General features: G+C 38.3%; 1 protein-coding gene across 1 annotated transcript; it reads right to left on the minus strand.

Annotated features, from left to right (window-relative positions):
* KDSR (3-ketodihydrosphingosine reductase) lies at positions 1-23,466 on the minus strand. Its single transcript, XM_057373134.1, has 10 exons — positions 23,233-23,466; positions 16,200-16,289; positions 15,024-15,080; positions 10,222-10,287; positions 9,988-10,083; positions 8,859-9,050; positions 7,047-7,130; positions 4,604-4,687; positions 2,669-2,770; positions 1-2,279 (listed from the first exon to the last, which is right to left on the minus strand). Exons 1-10 carry the CDS (start codon positions 23,338-23,340, stop codon positions 2,160-2,162), a joined length of 999 nt encoding a protein of 332 aa, XP_057229117.1. The 5' UTR covers positions 23,341-23,466; the 3' UTR covers positions 1-2,159.
* Positions 23,467-23,472: the final 6 nt, after the last annotated feature.

A 23,472-nucleotide genomic window follows, 5' to 3' on the forward strand; every position in this document is an offset into this window, starting at 1 on the left:
GGTGGTCAAAAGAGTATTTGATTTGTATCAAAAGAAGAATAACATAAATCACAGGGTCTGAAGAAGTGTTCAAGGCCAGGTTGGATGGAGCCTTGAGCAAGCTGGGCTACTAGAAGATGTCCTTACCCATGGTAGGGGGTTTGGAAYGAGATGAACTTTAAGGTCTCTTCCAACCCAGACCATTCCATGATTCCATGAAGAGCACTGTTATGTTGCTTTAAGAAACACAGCAACATTGACAACRAACGTATGACAAATGCTCCTTTATGTCATTCACATTAAGCAGCACAGGAAATACATATGCACACTAGATTTCTTTGCACTGAAGCCAAGCTGTTTAAAAATGCAGGAATACACTATATTCTCAAAATTATTATCATATTATAGGCATGCACAATTTCACATATCTAAAGAAAATCAGGAGGCAGGACCTAAAACATAGGCTTTGTGAAGAATTCAACAGTGCCTCAACATTTGCAGTCTAATGAATTATCACCACTTAAAATGAGAGCACAAATGTGATCCTCTCCAAAAATGTTTGTAGCCAGGTATTAAAGCAAGTTAAGACTATGTGCAAAAAATTTGAAAAGTGATCGACCTAATTCAGAGAGGGAACATAAATAGTCTCAATAAATTATATTCTACAGATTTCCAGTTAACCACCCATTATTTTTCATTTCAGTTTACTTGAATACCTCTTTTTAAATAGATATAGAGAATCTCTTAACAAAAGCAATCAGTGTTGCCTATTTTGGTTGTTAAGAATTACTTTCAAAGAAGTGAAAGTGCCCAGTTTTACACATAATTTTAGATTTGGAGTACTGAATGAAAATTGAAAGATGACATTGAAAACACAGCAGTGCTAACAAATACAAAATATGCAGCTTTTGAAAAAAAAAGCAGCTCACAAGGCACTTACTATAGTGGTCCATTGAATAAACTGTATACATAGTGCACCCTTAAAACATCAATGTTATGCATCAAGCTTTTTCAGTGTTAAATGAGATTTATTAGAAACAACCACTGGGTTCTGTGTATTCTGAAGCAGTTATTGAGCAGCCTTGTTTCATATAATGTAAATGAAACAAATCAGAAGTGGGTCATATAAGGAGAGTATTTTATGTAATTTCTCATGTGAAAGCTTTTCCGTGTAGTGAGAAAATAAAATGTGAAAGGCCATTCTGACACACACCTCTCCCCCCTCCRGACCCCTCTGCCCTAAAAAGCTACATTCCTGCTACTGGAAGAGCCTGGCATTTTAATTACAATTGATTCTATAATCAACTATTGGTTTGGCTCATCATTTGCAGCTTTGAAATTAATGTGCATAACAGTAGCATTAAGCCACTTTCCTTTCCAGAGCAAAAACTGGCAGATTAAGTATCTGTAAAAATTATACATTGTTTCAATGGCTTAAAATGCTGAGTCATAACTGACACACTTGATACTGGTTTAATTCTGGTTTTTTTCATGATATACTTCAAAGGCCAGAAGGGCTACAGACCCTAYCACATTTCCTAGCATTTCTCTGTGGGAATGGGTTCTTCATCTCCCTTTAGAAAGTAAGCATATATTAAGCCATACTTTTTAATTACTCCCACACTGAGAAAGCTTGGATCATACAAATGTATTTGCCATCTTCAGGTTTCCACAGTCCTATGTTGGACAGAATAAGGAAACTGTCATTGACAGAAGGATCTGTAGATTGGCCAAAGGAAAAGTTAACATTCTAAAYCAAAAGCAGTCCCAAAACGTCAGCAAAAGGTACCAACTTGTTCAGGGGACTTCAATCTACTTCAGCCCGGTCTGCCATGGTACTTACTTTGTGCATAAGCACCACAGTGAGAAAACTTAAGTATTTGTCCAGAATTACTGCACATAGTCCATTCTCAAATTCTGCTCTGCAGATYACTTACAAGCTCTCCAAATTCTTTCCAACTCAAATCACCAAAAAAAAAGTATCTAATCCTCATTCATACTTTTGCATAGTTTGGCATTTTCTGGAGTTGTACTTTTTTCTTTCATAGCTTTTGAGGGGACTCCTCTGTCACACATGCAAGYACTTCCATTCTAAATCCTTCAGGAGCAAAACTGAGTCCCACTTCAGCAGCAAGCTGTCCAGGACCGCTTGACATTCTTCTTTCTACTCAAAGTAAGGATTACTCAGTTTTATCTGCACTTTCAGATTTTTCCCTTTGCATCATGCAGCGACGAACTATGCTGTCAAAACTTCCTAGGTAAAACAGGCCAATGATGCGAAAAATGCCCATGCAAACAACCTGGAAACAGAGAAAAACAGCTTTCAATTCATTTAGGATCCTGGATTGCAGCATATTATTGAGTAATGAAATTTAAAAAAAAAAAACCAAAAAAAAAAAACCAAAAAAAACCAAACAACAGTTCTAGGAAGGCATATTATGTAATCTTCAGAAAACAAACTTACCAAACCAAGCTAACTATGGAACAACTCAAGACTGAGTTGCAGGGAATACTTTTAGCTCACTCACCAATTTACTACTTCAGCTTGAAAATACTAATGGAGATTCCTAAATCCAAGTGCCATAGTATTAACAGCCATTTGATGAAAAAAAAAGAATCTAAGTTTGCATTATGTTCTGCATTTTAATTTTATCAGAAATTATGGCAACACGTCCTTCCCACATCCTACCTGCTGAAGACCTTCAGTAATAGAAGTGACTGGTGACATTCCACTTGTCAATATTGACAGCATGTAACCATCTGATCCAACTGAGCTGTTGAAGTTCCCTTGCTGGATGGAAGGATTAAGAAAACAAGAAGTAATTTACTCAGTTGTAGCAAATCATGTTGTGTTTTATTTCAACAGCTATTCTTGATGGACATAGGTGACTGACATCACTAACACCAAATACTTTACTGGAAAAAAGTATTACCAGAATTAAGAAACAAAAATACTTTGGGCTATACAGCAACATTCTAAAAGGCATTCACTCAAAAAATGGAAAAGGAAGCTAATCTCTCTTTAGAGAGAAGTGTGCTAAATTACTGGAGATTTTTACACAATAAAAAAGGCTATAAAATTCTTCTTGAGGCATACTTACTTGTAAAGAAAACGCATGATAGTCTTCACAGCTATAAGCATATTTCAGAAACAGAATGATACCCTAACTACATCAGATTACCYATCACTACTGTAATTGTATTACAAAATGCAATTTGCCTTTTGTTAAAATTAGCTTGCTTATCCCATGAGATTTGGTAAGGGGGTGCATTTCAAATGCTTGGTAGCAGATCCTCCTTCACCAATATTAAGGATTTTTAACTGCAAAACACAGCTTGCTAAGCAATTCAGCTGACAGAAAAAGGGTTGGGGGGAGGATAGACAGCAGGAAGAAACCCTAACAACCAAACAACTTTAATAAAAGCAAAATTGCAATTCTATAGTTCTTACTCTCAGGCTTCTCTCACTTGTTTCCATTTGACTTTATGCCAGAAAACARACTTTCTGAAACGTTGTGGGTCTAAATCTATGGAATGTGGAAGTGAAAGGAAAAGGTGGTGTTCCTGAATCAGGGTTAGGGGTGAATCTATGCAAAGTAGTAGATGTTATTAGATCTGGTTATTTCCCAACACACACCTGAGAGACACCTTCTCGTTTCTATTTCAGTCTCCCAGCTGATGGCCAGAGTGCATAAAGAGCATATCTGAACCAACAGGTGATCCAAAGTGTAGAAAAGTATGGTATAGATATACCAGATGCTTAAGATGAGAGAGGAGATTAGTTTTCTTAATCATCGAAGGAGAATACTGTGTTGAAGTAGTACTTGCTTTTAAAACAAATTCAGACATAATTTTGTGTTTATGCACTATATTTGTGAAAACACTGTAAAAACATCACAATTGGGCACCTGCTGTAGATGTAAATCGTTGAAGATCAAGAGTATTTGGAACTGTAAARTAAATTACAGATTTTAGGATTCAATGGGTGTGCTTTATCATCATGAAATTTCATGTTGGTTTTTATTCTGCGCTTCTTTATTAAGCATGCAGGCAGACCCTAGCAAAAACCATTGAAAAAAAATCCTCAGAAAGGCAATACACCTTTAATCACTAAGAACAGCTCACTAAGAAGAGCATTTTATGTATTTTAAACACTCATAAATCACATGCTTCAGTCATTAAGAGCCAAAAAGGTCAACTGCCTCCCTTTATTATAAAATTGTTTTAATATGAACTCATCTTCAAGAAAAATAAGAGAGTACAACAAGCTTCTGAGGTTAGGCAAATGGTACTGGATACATAAAAAGTCAATACAGTTTAGTGCTTTCAAGTCAGTCATAATGCATCTTGGAGACACTGCATGATACTTAYGCATCATTTTATTCTGTCTATGTACAACTTCAGATACCTTTTACTTCTGAGAGCTTGTGTAAGATCATTTGTGGGCAYGGTGGCAAAAGAAGAAAAAGGAGAACAGCTCTTGTTCAAACGGACCGAAGAGAACTGGTTTGTGTTAACTGGTTTTGCATTTAGTTTAGCCACTATCTTATGGTCTTAGGCAGACATGACATGTAATTCTARTCTCTTCAACACAAAACATGCTCGGAAAAAAAAATTTACTTACTATGGCATCTTTCACTATAACTCTGGCGACTTGTTCTGCTTGGCAAACAGATGAGGTTTCAGAAATCAACTTTGTCTCTAAGGGCTTTAATAGAAAAACACCAATTTAAGTAAGTTTGGCTAACAACACACAGGAGAGAAAAATATGAATGTGAAATATTGCGTTTCGGTCTTTTGTCATGGATGACATACATCACTGCTAGCAACCAATATCACACTGTCACCCAAAGCATCCATTTAAACAAAGATATAAGCACGTTCATAAATAAYAGTCCAATTTCACAAAGGGAAATGACAACTTTTCGTTAAGGAGTACTTTTTTGGTATACAGTTTATTACAACTATGAAAAAGAGCTTTTTCTMAAGTATTTTACTTTCTGTAGAAACTATCCAAGTGCTTAAGCTATTTCTCCTCAATACTAGTTCATTTTTGTCAGAAATGAAGTAAAAGATAGGCCTGAAATATTTGAAGAACCTATAAAGCAGCTTGGTTTTTTTCTTCATTAGAGGCCTACTCTAATACTGGGACTAGTTTAATTCTGAGATTATWATTTTTAAAAAAGCACTTCTAGGGAAAAGTTGAGCAACTACAAGTTTGTCTTTATCAATTCAAAATACTACAGTAATTAAATTTCATGGAAAGGGGCCTATTTCCCAATATCTGTAGAATTATAAGTTCTGAGTTCATCAACCAAGGCACTGAATTGTTTTTTTTAGTATGTGTATTTTAAGGGTGGCCAGGKGGGACATCACTATCTTTGCCAGCAGAAATCATATACAAATACCTTTTACTGGTCTCTTACAGTGATATGGATTATGTCATCAGATCTCCATTTCATAGTCCCTATTTAATTTTGATCTTACTGGCCAGTATCAAAGAATCTGAATGAGATACAGGGATATCACRAGTAATTCAAATACTCTTAATCTGGGAGAAAACCAGCAGCTGCTCAGGAGCAACAGCGAGCATTAATGACACGTTGAGAATAARGCAGGCAGAAATCAGCCATTAAATACTTGATCTGGCCCCTTAGCTGGCCAAGGCTTGGCTGTCATTTGTGAAGCAGCTACCTCAAAAAGAAGRAAAAAAAAAGGGGGGGAAAAAAAGCTTACTGATTAAACACAGGAAAGCTGTATCCTAGCTTCTGATGCTTCCTTTTGCTATAGTCAATGATTACAGAGAAAAATAGCCTAGTCCCAAGGACATGCAAAGTAAAGGCATATGTTCTGAGTAGTAAATAGAGTAGTATTAAATAAATGCAACAATAAATGAGTATCTGAAATGTCAGAGCAATGCAATATTGCAGAGATGTAAGGTACACTAGTCACTCAGAATTCATGTAGGCTAAAACAAAGCATAATTCTCTCCTAAAAGACAGGACTTATTTTGACAAATAAGATAAATCTCTCTGAATCTCTTTTAAAGAAAAATCTTAGATGAACCATACATTCTGCTGGTGCCTGCTGGTTCCCTGAAATAAGCTATTATGAAAGAAAAAAATCCTAGAGAATATGCAAGCTATACAAGTATCTGCAGATGTCTAATTCTGGCACTTTATGCGGATGTGTGGGAGTATACATTTAATACAGAATATCTGTATCAAGAAATGATGAACTAAGAATTGTGTTACACAATCCCTACTGATTCCTATTCAAAGGGTGAAAGACAAAGTGGAATTCAAACTCAATTTCCAATTATACATGATGTGCATGTTGAAAAGCTGATACCCTTAGATACCAGATTTCYAGTTCACAGCATGCAATCAAAAAATAAGAGTTTTTTCCTGGTTACCTGATGCTTTAGTATGAACAGGGGGATTGAATGTAGTTTTTAGAATTGTACTTCACATGTATGGACATGGCAAATGACAAGAGGTGACTGAAGGTCAAAACTTCTACTTTTAAGGTAACCCAAATGAAAACARCCTGCTGCTGACACATCATTCTGAAAAGCGAGACTATCACTTCCACTGGGAACACAGTGCCAGAGAGTTTCCTTTCCACTTTTATACTAGAGAACAGCAATTGTTGAACTGGGTCCTTACATGCATTCATACAACACAACCACTGTTCCACTGAAAGAACTGAGGTTTATTTCGATCAGTCACACCTATCACAACAGCCACACATAATCAACGATGCAAAATAGGAATAATAGTTTTGGTTAATTAAGCTTCAATATAAAAACAAATAGTGTTTTTACAGTTTACCATTCCACACCAATATTCTGATTGTATGCAGGAATACTCTGCAACGTTTCAGCTCTTAAAGGCAAGTAGTTCTTCCATTTAAATCCTCAGAACAAGAAAGTACACAAAATTATCCTACAAGCTATATAACTCTGAGTAGTTAAAAACTGATAAAATTGAAATGTTTAAGAGTAATTTCTAAAATCTTAATATGCTTTAAAAAATACTGATTTCAAAAACTGAAAGACAATTTACCTTTGTTTTACTTTCTTCTGCAAATCCAGGTGTGTCAGTATCTGGAGGATAGGCCACTGTTATGTAGACATTATAAGGTTTTACCTGTGTTTTACAAAAGCAGTAAGTGTTATCTTAATACCGACAGCATTTACATGTCCCTTATAATTCCATTAATTTCTCTTCCAATTAAGAAACTCAGCAAGCATGAATTCAAATTGTTTCTAGTGTAAAGTATTCAGCACTCGCAAGACTTGCAGCTTCCTCAACTGAGAAACAAAACAGCAAAGATTTTAAAAAAGTGGTTGTGGTGCTTTTTCTCATAAAAGTCTCTAAAAACTTTGCAAATTATTTGATGAATCTAAGTGGTTTTCAAGACACTTAGGAAGAATAGTAAAGTAGTTTAGGTCTATAGTTTTCCAATTTCTAAAAGAGGACTAAGCCATTGTCAAATACCAGTACCCAACATTTATAAAAAAAAAGGCCAAAGACTTTCACTGAGGGAGAAAACCAACAAAAATGTAAAATTAAAATCTGTTATCTTTAAGAGGTATACTCAAGTCACAAGGCTTTTCAACCCATGGTATAAACTTGCAAGAGGTCAAAGTCTAAGGAGACAAAAAATAAGTAGAAAATGTGAGGAAAAATAGAAGGTCGKACATCAAGGACTGTATTTAGTTATGTATCTGCATGTATGTGTCATAGAATTACATCACTCAGTGCAATACTATTCAGAAACTGCTACAATGCAAATCTGTACTCCAATACAAATAAAAAAAGCTTTTAATGAAATTTTTCAGAGGGCTACAATAAAGCAAAGTGTTGYAAAACACAAAGCATTTTTATTTATATTATGAAACATTCTATATTGAAAACACTTACTGAAATACCACATCACACGCCCATAAACACCCTATTTTTAGTCTTGAATAATTCAGTCTTCAGCAAAGTATCTGTCACCAGTCTGAAGAAAGACCCTGCATTCACACTGTTCTATTTGGCAGACCAGAAGTGATTAGAGGCAGTTTTACCCCACATTCTTACTCTGAGCAAGGCATCCCTGATCAAGGGACTATGCAAGGGTCTAGAACCAAACATAGGCATTTTRTATTTAAATACTTAACTCAAATATAAATTCTTAACAAAAAATGACAAAAGTAATTTTAAAATAAATTTTTTATGTCTTACTACAAATGTACTCACCCACTCTGTTCCAGTGAATAACGAAAATAGCGTGTGTTTGGTTTTGGTCTTAACACAACCATAAGCTTAGATCACTGCAGTATAAAAAGCTCATATATGTATCAAAATATGGACAGGTGAGCCACTGTCAACCCAATTTCTTTTGGTGGACAACCTGTGAATTCTAGGAGTTTTACAGTTTCATATGGTTCACATACTGCTCACCATGGACTCACAAACAAACTGGGAATCACTGGCCTGTCTCTCATGCATCCATTTGATCTTCAGTATTATTCTGCACTTAAAACCTTGAAGAAGGCTTTTCATCAAAAGTCTTAAAAAAATCTAGTCCTTTTAGTTAAAAATAAAAGATTACAAATGTCTGCACATGTCTGCACATGTGATCACTCACTTCTAGGAACATATTCAATCTATTCTCTCTTATGCAATTGAAATCAGTTTAGTTTCTGCCACTTCATGCAGAGCAATAGGATTGTACTGCTGCCAAATGAGGGCAAATAACACACAGATATTAGCAATGATGCAAAATACAAAAAAAAAMMMMAACCCTATTTAAGTGAAATGKCCTGTGCTGACAGTTAAAACAAAATCATTTATCACTGAAATTACTTGGAATTGTTGTACACATACCTCCATTTGCAAGGCTTCAGCCAACCCTCGAAGAGCAAATTTTGTTGGAGAATAAGCTGTATAACCAAACAGGCCTAAYTGCCCAGCCTGAGATGATACAAATACAATCCTTCCCATTCTTCGTTCCTTCATGGTAGCGATTACTGCTCGGCTTGGGTAAACACTGCCCAGGTAATTCACTGCCATTAATCTCTGCACAAACAATATCAATATTTCAGTATTTGAGCCACAGATCCAGAATCCTTCAGCTGTTTGGTCTTATTTATCAAACACCTATTTCAGTCTGCTTCAACAATCAAGTTYACCAGATCTGTTCTGGCAAAAGAAACTACAGATTCATAAACTGTTTTATAGCTAAAAATCTCACTTCAAGCCAAAAGAAATCCTGTAAGTCTTAATAGCATCCAGGATACTGATAATACTGGGAACCATATGGTCTTGAAGGAAAAGAAGAGTATTTGAGGGCAAATCTAACCTGAACAGTCTCCAGGAAGCAATCCATTTATGCATGATGCATGAAAACATACTGAAAGTTTAAAGAGCTTTCTAAAACAGGAAAGAGGAAAAATGCAATGTATTTCCACATTTGAGAGATTTTATTCTTTGCCAGGATAAAGGGAAGTCTTTAATTTCAGTCTCCACAAGACCTAAAACACAACTGATAGCCTATACAAGCAATAAAATGGGTGATTCAAATTTATTATAAAATTAGGCCCTTTTGGTATTTTTAGATGATTCAACATTATTCGTAGATGAATGKGGGTCTGAGGGCTGCAGGCATAAAGTAACAAAAATACAGGTGTTTCAGGGTTGCTTTTTGTCTTTTCATCAAAGCAGCAGCTTCTCAAGCTGAAACAATTTGTGCACCTCAGAACTGAACACTGATACCATCTGCATTTTTCTTAAACAGGTTAAAAAAATTTTAGAAAATCTTCAAAAGGAAAAAATGAAACTACATGAAATCATTAGGGGAGAAGTTAGAGGCAGCCCTTGAAAATCTATTCTGACAACTAGCACAAGTCAASTGTAACACTATTCAAGTCTACAAGGACAAAGGAATGCCATCTWGTTGTTAGAATAGTTAAATAAGAAATAATCGTATAATGAAATAAAGAAGTAGCTCACTTACTTCAAAAGAATTCACTTCAATATCCTCAAATTTTCCTGTAACTGATGTTCCTGCACAGTTTACAAGCATATCGACTGGCCCCAGCTTCTCCTGAGCCTGKAAGAGGGACATTGGTTAAGACTCTTTATGAGGAAAAAACCTTGCTGTATCACTGTAAGAAACTATTTCCAACAGAAATACAACACACAGAGATAAATTTCTTAAGATATACAGGTGAACCAGTTATTAYCTCACCTGTTTTAGAACGTTCTCCACCTGTTCGTAGTCTTTAGACACATCAACAGAAATACAAAGTACAACCTAGAAAAGAAAAGTGAAAGCAAATTTTCACAACACACTCAGTCCAGTTGACTCTGAGCCTTTCAAAATGAAACAAACCCAATGTCATATCTTTCCCACAAAAAAGTCTGTTTTACAAGATACTGTGCACTGCTTCCACATTGGAGGAAGCAATCTCTGCTTCCTCCAAGCTCCTCCTCTCACACACAGGTTCCACCATAATAAAGATTACATGAAGAACAAATAAGCCTGCCCCTAATGATCTTSAAAGCAGCCACTCATGTGCAAAATACAATTTCTAATTTACAGTACTGAGATGCACTACTGACYGAGTTATTTACATGAAGTTTAGTAAAAGTTATTTTAACTAAGGCAATCAAACTTCCCCAGTTATATATTCAACTTCCATCAGCTAAATGCAAGTCAAAACATTTATGTGGCTTAGCCTCATCTTAAAAAAAATGCTTTTTCCACTTCATAGCAAGGCACGGTTGCAGTGTTAACCTGAAACTGCAGCAYGAGCACTACAAAAAAAATTTGTTCCAAAATCTAGAAAGCAAGTGCGAAAAACCCACTAATTTTAGTACYTGCAATGCACTCTACCTCCTTATTTCATAATTTTTTTTAAGAATAGTAGTAAATCTAGTTGCATAATATTTAATTGGGACACCTCAAGGACAAAACTAAAATAAAAATTCTTTGAGAAACTGACTCATTACACAGTGTCACCAATATTTWAAAAAAGTGAAGTAACGTGTACATATTTACTCCTTATCTGAAAATCAGGCATTAAGGGGTTTAGTTTGAAAGACACAGAAAAATTAAAATAACCAGGGAAGAAAGAAGCAGAGGGGAAGGGTGGATAGGGAGGACGAAGGAAAACAGATTATAGTGATATGGGTTTTCTTGCAGCTAAAAATTAGGCCCTGTTTTCCTTGAAAGTTACTGACTGCTTTCAACAAGATTRTCTCAGAATCTGTTTTCAAGTACCTTCAAATTAACTTCTGGCCAAAGAAAGCACTGCTTATTTCAGGTTACCTCTTCCAAACTGTAAGACTCCTGCAAATACCAGCTGCTGACAAATAAGACACCCTCTCTGCTAAGCTGTCAACTGAGCTTTGGGCAATTCTGCATTTTGAAAAGCTATCTCCTATTGCAATAAAAGGAGGTATTCCTGTGTTCTTGTTCCTACTTCTATCCTTTCTGTTACTTTGGTCAATCAATTTAAACYCAGAGGTGAACTAAACAAAGTCATCAGTAGTTATGACCATTTCTCACAGAGCACGTGGGCACACACACACACACGAAAAGGTTTACCACAGTGTAACTAACTGCTTTGGCAGCCAGTCATTTGTCAGTCCTGCCCCTGGTCAGACTGTGACACTTCTCAGCTGCATAAACAGAATCTGCCTGCCATTCCTGTACAGCAGGTTGGCTATTCCTGCCTCCCAGCATTGTGTGTAGCCGGGCATCACAGTAAACTTGTGGCACAAGCTATTGGCAGGAATGTATCCATCTCCCCTTAAGGCATTTATTGCACTTGGGAAACAATTATCATCTTTTTCATAAGTTTATGAACCAAACAGTAATTGAAAGCAAACAACATTGAATTATTATTTGGATATCTTTGTAAGATCAGTGAGGAATTAGTAAATYACAGTTCTCTATCAAAACTGGGGCAATTTGTTAATTTAACAGATTGAATAGATTAGTTATACTGTGAACAACACATTTGGGAACTACCATAGCTTTTATTGACTGCTATCACATTATTCAATTCACCTCTTTGCTTCTTTCTACTACCATATACTGATTGCCTTCACTCCAAAATATGGACTGTGGATCCACACCTAGGACACAGAATATGCTACCAGAAGTAGCCTTATATGCCCAGCCCTGCTTGTTACAATTTGCTCTAAATATTGCGTGGTGTTGGATGGTTAATAAAGCATTCCTAATAAAAGATCAATTCAGCCCCCTATAAAGTAAGTGGGAATATTCAAGATCAGAAAAGGATTTTAAAAATATTGGAAAGAATCTCAAAGGGTAAGGATTCTGCTTCGGTGCTCACCTATATCCATAAAGGCAGCGCCATCAGCACTCTTACTAAATCACATACCAACGTGAAAAATTAAATGTAGGTCACACTCTGGTTGTCTGTGCAACTTGGTTTCAAGCATGTATCCAAAAGCTGAACAGTAACAGTCCAAGAAAAATGTAATCTTTCCTGAGGCTCTCTGCCTCTTAGCTTGACATGAGACCATTCMATGTCTTCAATGACACAAAGAGATCTGCAGGAAGTTTGCAGATGACACCAAGCTTGGTGGTGCAACTGACACATCTGAAGGACAGGATCCCATCCAAAGGGACCTGGACAAGCTTCAAAAGTGGRCCCTTGGGAATCTCATGAAATTTAATAAGACCAGGTACAAGGTGCTTCACCTGGATTGGGACAATCCTCCCTACTGATACTGGAAGATGAACTGATTGAGAGTAGCCCTGCAGAGAAGGACTTGGGGGTGCTGGTGGATGAGAGGCTGGACATGACATGGCCATGTGCATGTCCAGACCAGAAAGCCAAATGTGTCCTGGGCTGCATCCAAAGCAGCGTGGGCAGCAGGGGAGGGAGGGGATTCTGCCCTTCTGCTMTGCTGAGATGCCACCTGCAGTGCTGAAYCCAGCKCTGGGGTGCCAGCACAGGAAGGACATGGACCTGTTGGAGMGAGTCCAGAGGAGGCCACAGAGATGACCACAGKGATGGAGCATCTCTCTTAAGAAGACAGGTTGAGAGAGCTGTGGTTGTGCAGCATGGAAGATGCTCCAGGCAAAACTTAGAGCTGCCTTTCAGTACCTAAAGGGGGCCTAAAAGAAAGCTGAAGAGGTGCATGTGATGATAGGAAACGAGGAATGACTTTAAATTGAGAGCACGTTTAGATTAGATATTAGGAGGAAAACCTTTATTGTGAGGCACTGGCACAGGTTGCCCAAAGAAGTTGTGGATGCCTCATCCCCGGAAGTGTTCAAGACCAAGTTGGATGGAGCTCTGAGCAATCTGCTCCAGTGGAAGGTGTCCCTGCCTACGGCAGAGGAATTGGAAATAGATGATCTTAAAGGTCCCTTCCAGACCAAACCACTCTATGATTCTGTGATCCAGCAAAGGTAACAGTCTGTGTATGTTATCCATACCAGACATGACCTTTCTCCACACCCTTTCAGTAATCCTTTTGTACAGTTTTTTTGTTCATCTACCGTAATTTTCCAGCTTTTGATCTGCAGTTCTGGAGCGAGCTCTGCCCCGACTCCGTTCTGTTCTTTGCATTCAGACCACGCAGGCTTCCCTGAGACCAYGTCCACAACACAACAGCTACAGAAGAGCCAGCCTGCCAACCACCTCCACTGCCTACTGCTTAACCTGCCTGCAAGCCTCAAACTGCTTCTGCAAAAGAAATCCCAGTCAGGCCACACTGGAGCTTGCTCASCCCTGAAGGTACTTTTGAAGGTTTTCACTCAAAGTCCTAGGAACATGCACCAAGTAATACTCCTTTTAAAAAAGTCTGCATCTATCAAGCTAGGACAGATTTTAACAAGAACATCCTGACACAGTGTTTGACAAGGGATTAACTGTAATGCTAAGCTTGGGAAACTGCTAGAGCAGCTAAAAGAAAATGGTTATCAGGTTKTTTTTTTTTTTTTTTCTAAAGGGCAAAATACAGCTTCTCCTCACCTCAAATGGCTTAGATTTTCAAACAAAGTTGATCTGAGTAAGGCAGCATGAACAGAAAAAAAGATCAGCTTGAGCCATTTGACAAAAGTATAAGGAAGCAAAGACAGGATCTTATCTTATAAATGGAGGTATTAAAAATTTTGTATCAGCTACTATACTAACATTATTGCCTGCAAATATTCAGCTTTTTTTCATTGCTCTTTTCAACAGAATGCCTAATTTATCAATTCAAATCCCTTTTCATGGACAAATAAATTGCTTCTATATGTGATCATGAAAGGAAAATAGTCACTAAGTTACTCTCATGATCAACAAAGTTCTGGAATGCAAAAGTCAAAGACGTTAATAGTGTCAATATTATTTCCCCTCCCCCCTTCATTATTAGTACTGAGAAAAGAATTATTTTAATATTTCACCTCRAGGTTGCATGTTTTGAACACAGGAAGCCTAACTATTATAAGCTAGTACTTCTGCAAGCTCTAAACCATTGCCTTTGTGCACGAGTGCATTATCTATTCAGCAAAGCAGCTTCTATGTTTAGAAGTCTCAGAACTTCACMAATTTAACTTGTGTAACTGGTACAGTAGTTAGTCAGGAAAAGGAACAAAAGAATGATGTAGTGAAATAAACCTGGGAAMAAGCAACTAAACTTCCTTCCCAAGATAGATGCTGTATTTATGAATTGCAAAAACTAAGATATTTAGGCGGAAAAAAATGTTCTTCCACTTTATCTGAAAGAACAAAATGCTTATCAAGTGACAGTGAATTGCAGCTATCCAAAAAAGCATTCTACACCTACAGATGAAGACATCTTTTTCTAAGAAAAGCAGGCTAATGCACTAGCTAGCCAACATCAAATATAGCAAGAGCTCAGAACATCTCATGTAAACAGACTGGTACTCCTGAATCCAAATACTGAATCCTCAACTCAGTTTTGTCAAACAGCTTTGTTTTAAAGATAGGACCAGTGAACTGTGTTGTAGTGACACAGTTAAAGAAAACACAYAACAGCCCCTCTTGGCAGTGATCTTACCTGCTTGTCATTAACTGAGTACTTTTCTATTTCTTTCTTCGTCTGCAACAGCTTGTTCTGAAAGGGACACAAAAAACAGCTAAAGTGTTGTASTTCTGACAGCAGTATTAGCCTACATTACTTCAATAAAGCTTAAAAAAATCCCCTACAGTCCCCCCAGAATTATCCTCAACTAGTTACAGCATTTTACTGWCATTCTGAAGACCCATGAATATATGATGAAAATGTGAAATTTATCAATTTATCACTTCTCTGGTTTTCACTTTGTGTTCTAAAAGCAGCAATGACTTCTATAGATGCAATGCTTTTGTTTCATGCTACAGAGAGCACTTAAGACTGCAKATATTGATTCTTCTCTTTGATTTTGTTTATATTTTATATTTATGYGATATTACATAAACTTTCCTGAAGAACAATCACTGGCATGAAATTATCATAAAACCCAAAAATTTGKTAAATTCAAATTGTAGTAATCCTTTCAAGGAAAAAATCATTAATTCTGATGACATTCAAGGTCATGTAAAGTAAGTTCTSAAGTGTAGGTAAATTATCAAATGAGCTGGGACTGAGGATCTCCAAAAAATTAAGTGCTTCTGTTTCCAGAATAATTAGGTTTTTCACAATAAATAAAACACAAAAAATAAACAGCCTGTTATGAAAACAGACTAATACTAACTAAATTCTGAATACCTCTTGGTTTAAAAACAACAAACCGTTAAAGTAATGCTACCCCCCCCCCCAGCTGTTCCAATGAAGAGCTTTTCACTAGTAAAAAATAAGATATAATACTGATTAGACACCAGCATAYGTTGTGAATTTTAGAGATGATTAATTTCCCAGATGTCACTTACTGTAGGGAAATTCTACAGTTTTAACCAATATAGGGRTTTTCCTGATTTGTGCTCTGGCACAGATCAGACAATGATATAACAAATGCCATTAAGGAAAGCAACAGCATTGGCAAAGTTTTAATGCAAGCTAATCACAAATTCCATATTAGGCTATGCTTCTTAAAAAGGCAGCCACCTCTGCTATTCAAATGCATGAATTTGGAATGCTTAAGGTCCCCTTAAAATATAAACTGAAGAAGTATGAATAATCGTCAATTTAAAAATTATTCCCCACCTATACTGATTTTGTGAATAGTTTAGCCAGTAAAATTACACATATACTTACCTCATCCCTTGCAATCAGTGTTATGAAAGCACCTTGCTTATAGCAYTCAATAGCAATACATTTTCCAATTCCACTGGAGCCTCCAGTTACCTAAAAGTTATTTGAAAATATCAGTGTTAGTCCACTATTCTCAAACCTTCTCCCATATGTATGAGTCACATCACATGAAAATTCTAAAAACATACYGAGGTTAAAATATCACCCGATGAGRTWCAAATACAGGAGATGCACTAAAGTTAGCTTACTTATGGAGGCATGAATGAAACATAAGATCTGAACAGATCAAGGAGCCTTTGTTTCTACCCGAAATCCAGTTTTACCTCAGCAGTAATTTTTGCTCATTTCTTTTGTCAGGCACACTTAGACCACTCCCAAATGGGTGCTCTCACATATTCCATAGGATGTTTCTAAAAGCGTGTTGCTCAAAGTTTGAAACCACTATTAATGCCATGAAAGTGTCATTATGTACTGCACCTTCACACCTGGCCACAGTAGAAATTATTTGCAAAATCAGCTCTTGCAGACTGCAAGACATGATGCCATCACGTAAACATAAACAGATAATACCTTCTTTCTTATAGAAACAAAAAAAATCCCATTAATTCAACAATTGGCCCTTTGTAGTGTATTTCTTAGGCCCCCATGCCATCCTGCTATTTCAGTTTAGTGGGGTTAAGTTTCCAAAGCCTGTTCTTCTTCCTCCAAGCTGYAACACCTGGACAGTCTCATATGCAAACAGGAAGTTAATATTTCATTAATATGAGACAAGTATGGGGTAAAGGCTACAGTCCTGTATCTTACACTGCAGGAGGGTACTCTGCCAAATTATACCAACACAGGTGAAGGTCACCTCACTACCTCTCTCACTACCCTCAATAAAATTACTTACAAAGTGCCTGTGGAACAAGATGTAGATGACAATCCTGACCTCTCTTTTTGACTAAAATAAAAACATCTACCTGGCATCTTTAGGTGACTTGGATCAGTCTCAGTCTGCACGTGCTTTTGGTTCTCAGACATTGGTATCTTCCTTATATACCCAAGTTTTTTTTAATTTTCCTTTAACAGCTTTTGGAAAGTCATACTGTGAAAATACTGGAAAAAAACACCTAGAAGCAGTTACTATAAAGAAAAACACATTGATGAAATGGGCTCAGAAGAACTGGAAGAAGATGAAATTCAGATTTCTCTGGAAATCACCTTTTGCTCTTTATCAAAACCTTCCCAAAGGCTCCAGCGAAAAGGTTACCTCCTCCATTTTAAGAAAATGGAGACATTGAGCAAACCATTGTAAGAGCAAAGATCCCTCTCTAACTACACATCCTATCAAAAGGATAGGACCTACTAACCCCTACTTTGGGTTGTATCATCATTAGGCAATGTCTCAGTTTTGTGTTCAGAGATGCATTAACCTCAAAATTCTTTCCACTCCTGGAGGCAGTAAAGTCAGRAGAGTCAGAAGTACATTCCCATGAGTCACTAAACTCTTCTTTCATTTGAGTATTTTACCCCTAGCCTTCAAAAACAGCTTAGTGCAAATAAAATAATCCCAGCAAAGACTTACAACACATCTTCAGCCGCAAATGGGCCAAAAATGGGTGTAGCACTGACAAAGACTAATTTCAGCTCTTTAGGCTTCCTCTGCTATTAGAGAGAACTGCTTCAGATTAACTTCTAACTGACTCTGCAAGATTAGCTTCACACTGCACTAACCTTTGAGGATAACTCCAAGATGTGTGTCCTCTTCTGGAAATGTGAAACCCTGTCTGTAGTTTACTGCTTTCAGARCAATTGAAGCCCTTAAGAGTGYGAGTGTTAATTATTGATTTRGTACTTCAGYRGAACTACAGAATTAATGTAATGCTTCAYGGTGGAAAGAAGTAACAAATACACTAAAATTCTTAAAATAGATTGCAGTATTTCAACACATAYCTGAAAATATTAAAATAGTTTGATWCACTCAGGCAGACCTCAGATCCACAGCATGTCTGAGTTGCTTCTACAGATCAGCAGCAGGTACACTAGCACTAATCAATGGGCACAGAAGACTGCTCCTATTCCAATTTTTGGTGAGACAGGTGATTACTACCAGTACAAACTGGTGACTATCATGAATGGGTCAACTATACCAGTGCTTGAGGAATTCTCTACAGATGAAGGTACTGGCACCAAGCCTCCAGGCTGTCAAACAACACCAACGTTCATTTCAGAAAGACAATGTCAGAAGTCATGTAAGGAACATAAAAAGGAAGTTTTTATTTACAGTCACACCCAAGAACACTGTAGAGCTCATGTCAGATTGGTCAATGATAAAGTGCAATATCAATCAGCTGGGAACTTCAGCATTTAGGTGGGAGGCTGCTACAAGCRTGTGGGAGGTTGTTACTAATACACACGTTTTTGATTTGCGAAGAGCGCTAATGCAATAGCAAAACAATAAACATCTCCCACACTAGTGAAAAGTTTGCTTTGTGCTATAATGAAGTTAACCTCAGCAAATCTAAGAGGTCTGTTAGGTAGGTGAATTCCTAACACAGATGCTCAGAACTAACAAAAGAGCACACATCTACTCTGTTAAAAACAACATTATTACAATTACTTACCCTTGTGGCCAATGGTTCTWCTCTGCTACTGCATTTCATTAATTCCAGAAATTTGAATTGCCACCAATACCATTTTTAGTTTTACTGTAACTCAGTCCCAGGGGAGTTAGCAAAAATAAAAATCCARCCACCACAACTCAAATCACAGATTAATATTTCGACAAGAAGGCACAATTAAAACTTAGTAGACGTTCAAAATGCGGTATGACCAGCCATTGAGCAGTGTTACCGAGCTGTTTCCATACTTAAAAAGAACAGGTACCAAACTAGGTATTGCAAAAAGTGTCTGGCTCCAACTTCTTAAGCTATGATCCTTGATAACAGAGTTCAATTTTTAAGAATCATAAGGTTTATTTCCCCCTTATAAATGGAAACAGTGGGGTAAAGTACAAARAACTGATCTATCACAGCTTCAAATCTGAGATACTGGAAATTCACCTCAATTGATGAGACTGTCCAAATCCAAATTAACAGAACTGTTATCAGGAATGATCAAAACCAAGACTTGATGCGGCACCTCCAATAGAACTTACTAACTTAGAACTGGATGCAAGCTGGCTCCATGCTTTTAGACAGTGCTTTGATAGAAGCTTCTACTGAAACAGAACGTGCCTTTAATCTGCTGTGAGTGGTTAGCCTGACTATASTCAAAATGACCTCTTGTCAAACCACTCGGATGTGTCCAAATCACAGATAATATCACTCCCAACACAGCGCTGAGACAAGATGGGCCACCCTTAAGGCCAACCACAGTTACCCCTCCAAGTTCTGCACAGAAGTGGGGAAACTTCTGCGCTGGAGATGACCCACATGCAGGAGGGTTCGGCATGATCGTCCTGAACTATGGCCACATGGAAAAGGGTCTTTGACAATACGAATGGGAGAGAGTCCCAAGCAGATAACATGTTTTCATTTCCTGCCATTGCTAATCCAAACTCTGATAAACTGCATTCATAACACTGAGACCTCAGGGGTTTGTTTTTTTCTCAGAAATTCAACTTGRTTTTAGAAAGATGAAGGCTGAAACAAGGGAAAGAGATTAGTGTAAATATTTCAACAAAGAGTTTTTAAACATCACTCAAGAACTTTTGTAGATAAATTGAAGAGACAATATGTATAGAGCAGGTGCAATATCCCTAACAAAGGGCAGTTACATGTGGTCCGAGTGAGCTTGATGCAAATGAAGCAGTGGTGACTGCCCAAGCTTATTTTCATATTCCTGTCTACTGTTATAGGCAGCTGCCAAAATAGTAGCTTATTCTCACAGAATTCTTGACATGTACTAGTTTGTAGCCTGAGACCAAAGGAGAGAGTTAAAGTCAGCAGCAAAATAAGAAATGTATAAAACAGACTTCTGAATTTCAAAGCATAAAGAAGTTCAGCACATGAAGCAGCAGCTCTACAGCACAAAAAATAATATTTATACCCTCTATTTAAGAACACTTTCTCAAGTGTTCTAGTCATGCTAGAAGTAAAAAAGTATTAAGCATCTAAAAAGCATTTTATTTAAAATAAGCTAAACCTAATGCCTGAGCCAATTTAAGAGCAGAGAAGCCCTTACCATTTAATGGTGCTAGCTGGGGTAGGGAAAATACACAGCAGATAAGGATGTGGTGGGGGGTTGGGGAGAACTCACAAGATTAGACGATGAGTAATTTGGAGATCTCTAGACTCTCACTCTGAATAGCAGTCCTATTCTTTTCTAAGAGAAAGAGACTCTTATGATTCYATGATTTCTCCAGAAACTATGTCTTGCCTAACACAGCAAGGGTTTCCATCATGCAAATGACTCTGGGAGATTGCAGAGGAAAAAAACCTCACAAGTTTTCTGCTTCAAATTCCTATCCCAAATGGCARCCAGAGTTAGTTATTTAGCCACAATTCAAGCATTTCCTAACCATAACTCAAACAACTCCTAACCATAACTGTTAGGAGTGAAGATAAATAATTTTTTTAAGAATTAAAAGTGAAAAGAAAGCTGACTTAATTTGAAAATTCAATAACTAGTATGTAATAGCCTCTGAAGTTGCCCAATGACCTTTCTTCAGAAATGYAAGAGATATATTCTCATTATATTTTCAACAGGCCCCTGCAAAGAAATGTTTCTAGGGAAGACTGACTTCTTCTGCTTCGGTAAAGCAATTTTATTCAAGTATATTTTGAAAAAATCACATTTAGTATGCAATGACAATCACTTGCCCTCTTGAAAGGGCTCAACCAATTTGCAGGTCATTATTCTTTTATTTATTTCAATAGTGGCTTTAACTGAGGCCTGATACTTCAGCATATTTTGACATTTTTCTGTGAGAAGRCTTCAAAGAAGCCCTTTGATAATATTATGGTCCTTAAATATTTTCATGAAGTCTCTCAGTCATTTCAGTAGCAGAGAATGTTCACTCCCAGCATATGATTAAGGATTTCCCTTTACACACACAGTGTGTAAAACCTTCTTGAACAGTATTTCTGATTTACACTACCATCATCCAAGACTTTTCCTTATGCATGGCATTAGAGAATCTGAACCACATGTACAAGTGCCCAGCATTATTAACAGCACCTACACATCTAAGAAACAGTCACCTCCAAACCAATTGGTCCATATTTCTTTACCTTGAATGATCACTTTAGGAGCATAACTGAAGTTGAAATAAAATGGTAGTTCTACAAGGGGTAGAATCAATAAAACTGCCTGCCTGCAGGTTTTTRTTTGTCAAGTGGGATATATCTTATAGCCTTTTTCTTCATCAGTATATTCATACAGTTACTTTTCCAGCTGAACTCCTGATTTTATAAGACTYGCAAGAATACTGTTTTTTAGACTTCCAATAGTACCAAATCAAGCTTTAACTGCTAATTAGCAGCAACAGTTACAGGGAGGCTTCACCAACAAGAACAGTCCCATCATTTTCAATTTGAACTTTTTAAAATGAACTCTTCTGATTAGAAAAACCAGCACAGCAGYTTTTAAAGAGTTTAATCATTATCCAGAATGAACAAAACTTTGGRTAATCACTGCATATACAAATAAAACCAAACAACAAAAAAAGAGAAATAAAATCCACTTGCCATTTTATGTTTGGTATTCTGTTTCTTCATAAGAAAGCCCTTAAGTGTCCTTCACCTTTGCCTTAATAACCATTACTCTTGTGGGGAAAGAGCCATAACCCAAGAACCTTAATGCAACCTCGAACACACCTCACACAGAATATGATGCTGTAAAGCCAGTTACAGCACCCAAGTAACACCTACTGCATAAAGCAACTTGGGAGCACTGTTGCAACTTGGAAACATCTAAATCATTCTGGGGACAGCTCCATCCTCCAAAGAGCAACTCAAAAAAATAATAATGAAAAACCCCGTCCTCATTTACAGTAAATTTAAACAAACAGTAAACTACAGCTTCTCTGCACAGAACATACGTTGGACATTTGGAGATAAACTAAGAAASCTGATTCTAGGACCATGAATCTTTGAACCATTTAACTCATTTGCTGTCAAATGTCCATATTCACTAATCTGTGATACATCTGAAAGCACCTGGGCAGCATTCCCCTTTTTTCTGGCTCCCTCTTCTCAAGCCACATACTCATCCATGAGTACCACTCATGGACTCTTTCCAATGTTCTTCCAAACACTTCCTTCTACCATCTTGTCAAAATACTGCTCAAAGACATCCATATCTATGTGCTTAAAGATGAAAAGGTGCCCAAGTGTCATYTGACCACTTCCTTTGTATTAGTTTTCCATTTCCTCATACCGGACTTAGTTTTTTAGACCAAGGAAACCATAGATTTTSCCCTTTGTTTATGAGTGTGTACATACACAACCTGACTACCTAAGGGAGACGGTGAAAACAAAATACACTCGAGGAAACCGATGGCTCGGATAGTAGAAAAGGAATGTCTCAAAAAGTCAGCTCCGATACTGGAAGATGGTGACTCAGACCATCGCCTYAAGCCAACCGGGACACACAGCGGTTTGTCAGAGCCATCGGGACAGGTCATTTCCTTATCGCCCGGGACTTGTGGCTCCCGCGTTTTGGTAGCTCGGGGTGCCACCGCCAGCTTTTCACGACTCCTCGCAGACCCGCGGACACCCCTAAGGCCGCCCGGCCGCCAGCCCCACTCCGGGGGCTCCCACACCTCCCCTCCCCGCCCAGAGGCTTCCCCGCTCCCCCCGCTCCTGCAGCGGGATTCCTTCAGCCGTACCCCGGCTGCCAGCGGGGCACTGCCCGCAGCGTGCGCCCCCACCTCGGGGGGAGCGGCTTCCGTCCCTCCTTCCTTCCCTTTCCCGGCGAAGGGCGGGCGGCTCGGGAGCCCCCCCGCTGCCGAGGCCGAGCGGCAGCGCCCGCCCGCCGCCTCCTCCCGCGGCGCAGCGGGACACGGCGGGAGACCCCCGCCCGGCCCCTTCCCGAGGGGCGCCGCACTCACCACGACGTGCGCGCCCGGCAGCTTGAGAGACTTGGGGCTGATGAGCGGCGACACCATGTAGAGGAGGAGGACGAAGGCCACGATGAAGGCGGCGGCCAGGAGCAGCATGGCTCGGGCTGCGCCGGCGGAGGCGAAGCGGCGGGCGGGCGAGGGGCAGAGCCCCTCGGGACGGTGCTGCTGCTGCGCGGGAGTCGCGGTGCCGCCCGTCCGCCTGCCCGAGCCGCGGCGGGAGCGGCGGGG

Source organism: Malurus melanocephalus, unplaced genomic scaffold, assembly GCF_030028575.1.
Source record: "Malurus melanocephalus ecotype Western Australia unplaced genomic scaffold, MMel_1.1 scaffold_187, whole genome shotgun sequence".
NCBI classification, from domain to species: Eukaryota; Metazoa; Chordata; class Aves; order Passeriformes; family Maluridae; genus Malurus; species Malurus melanocephalus.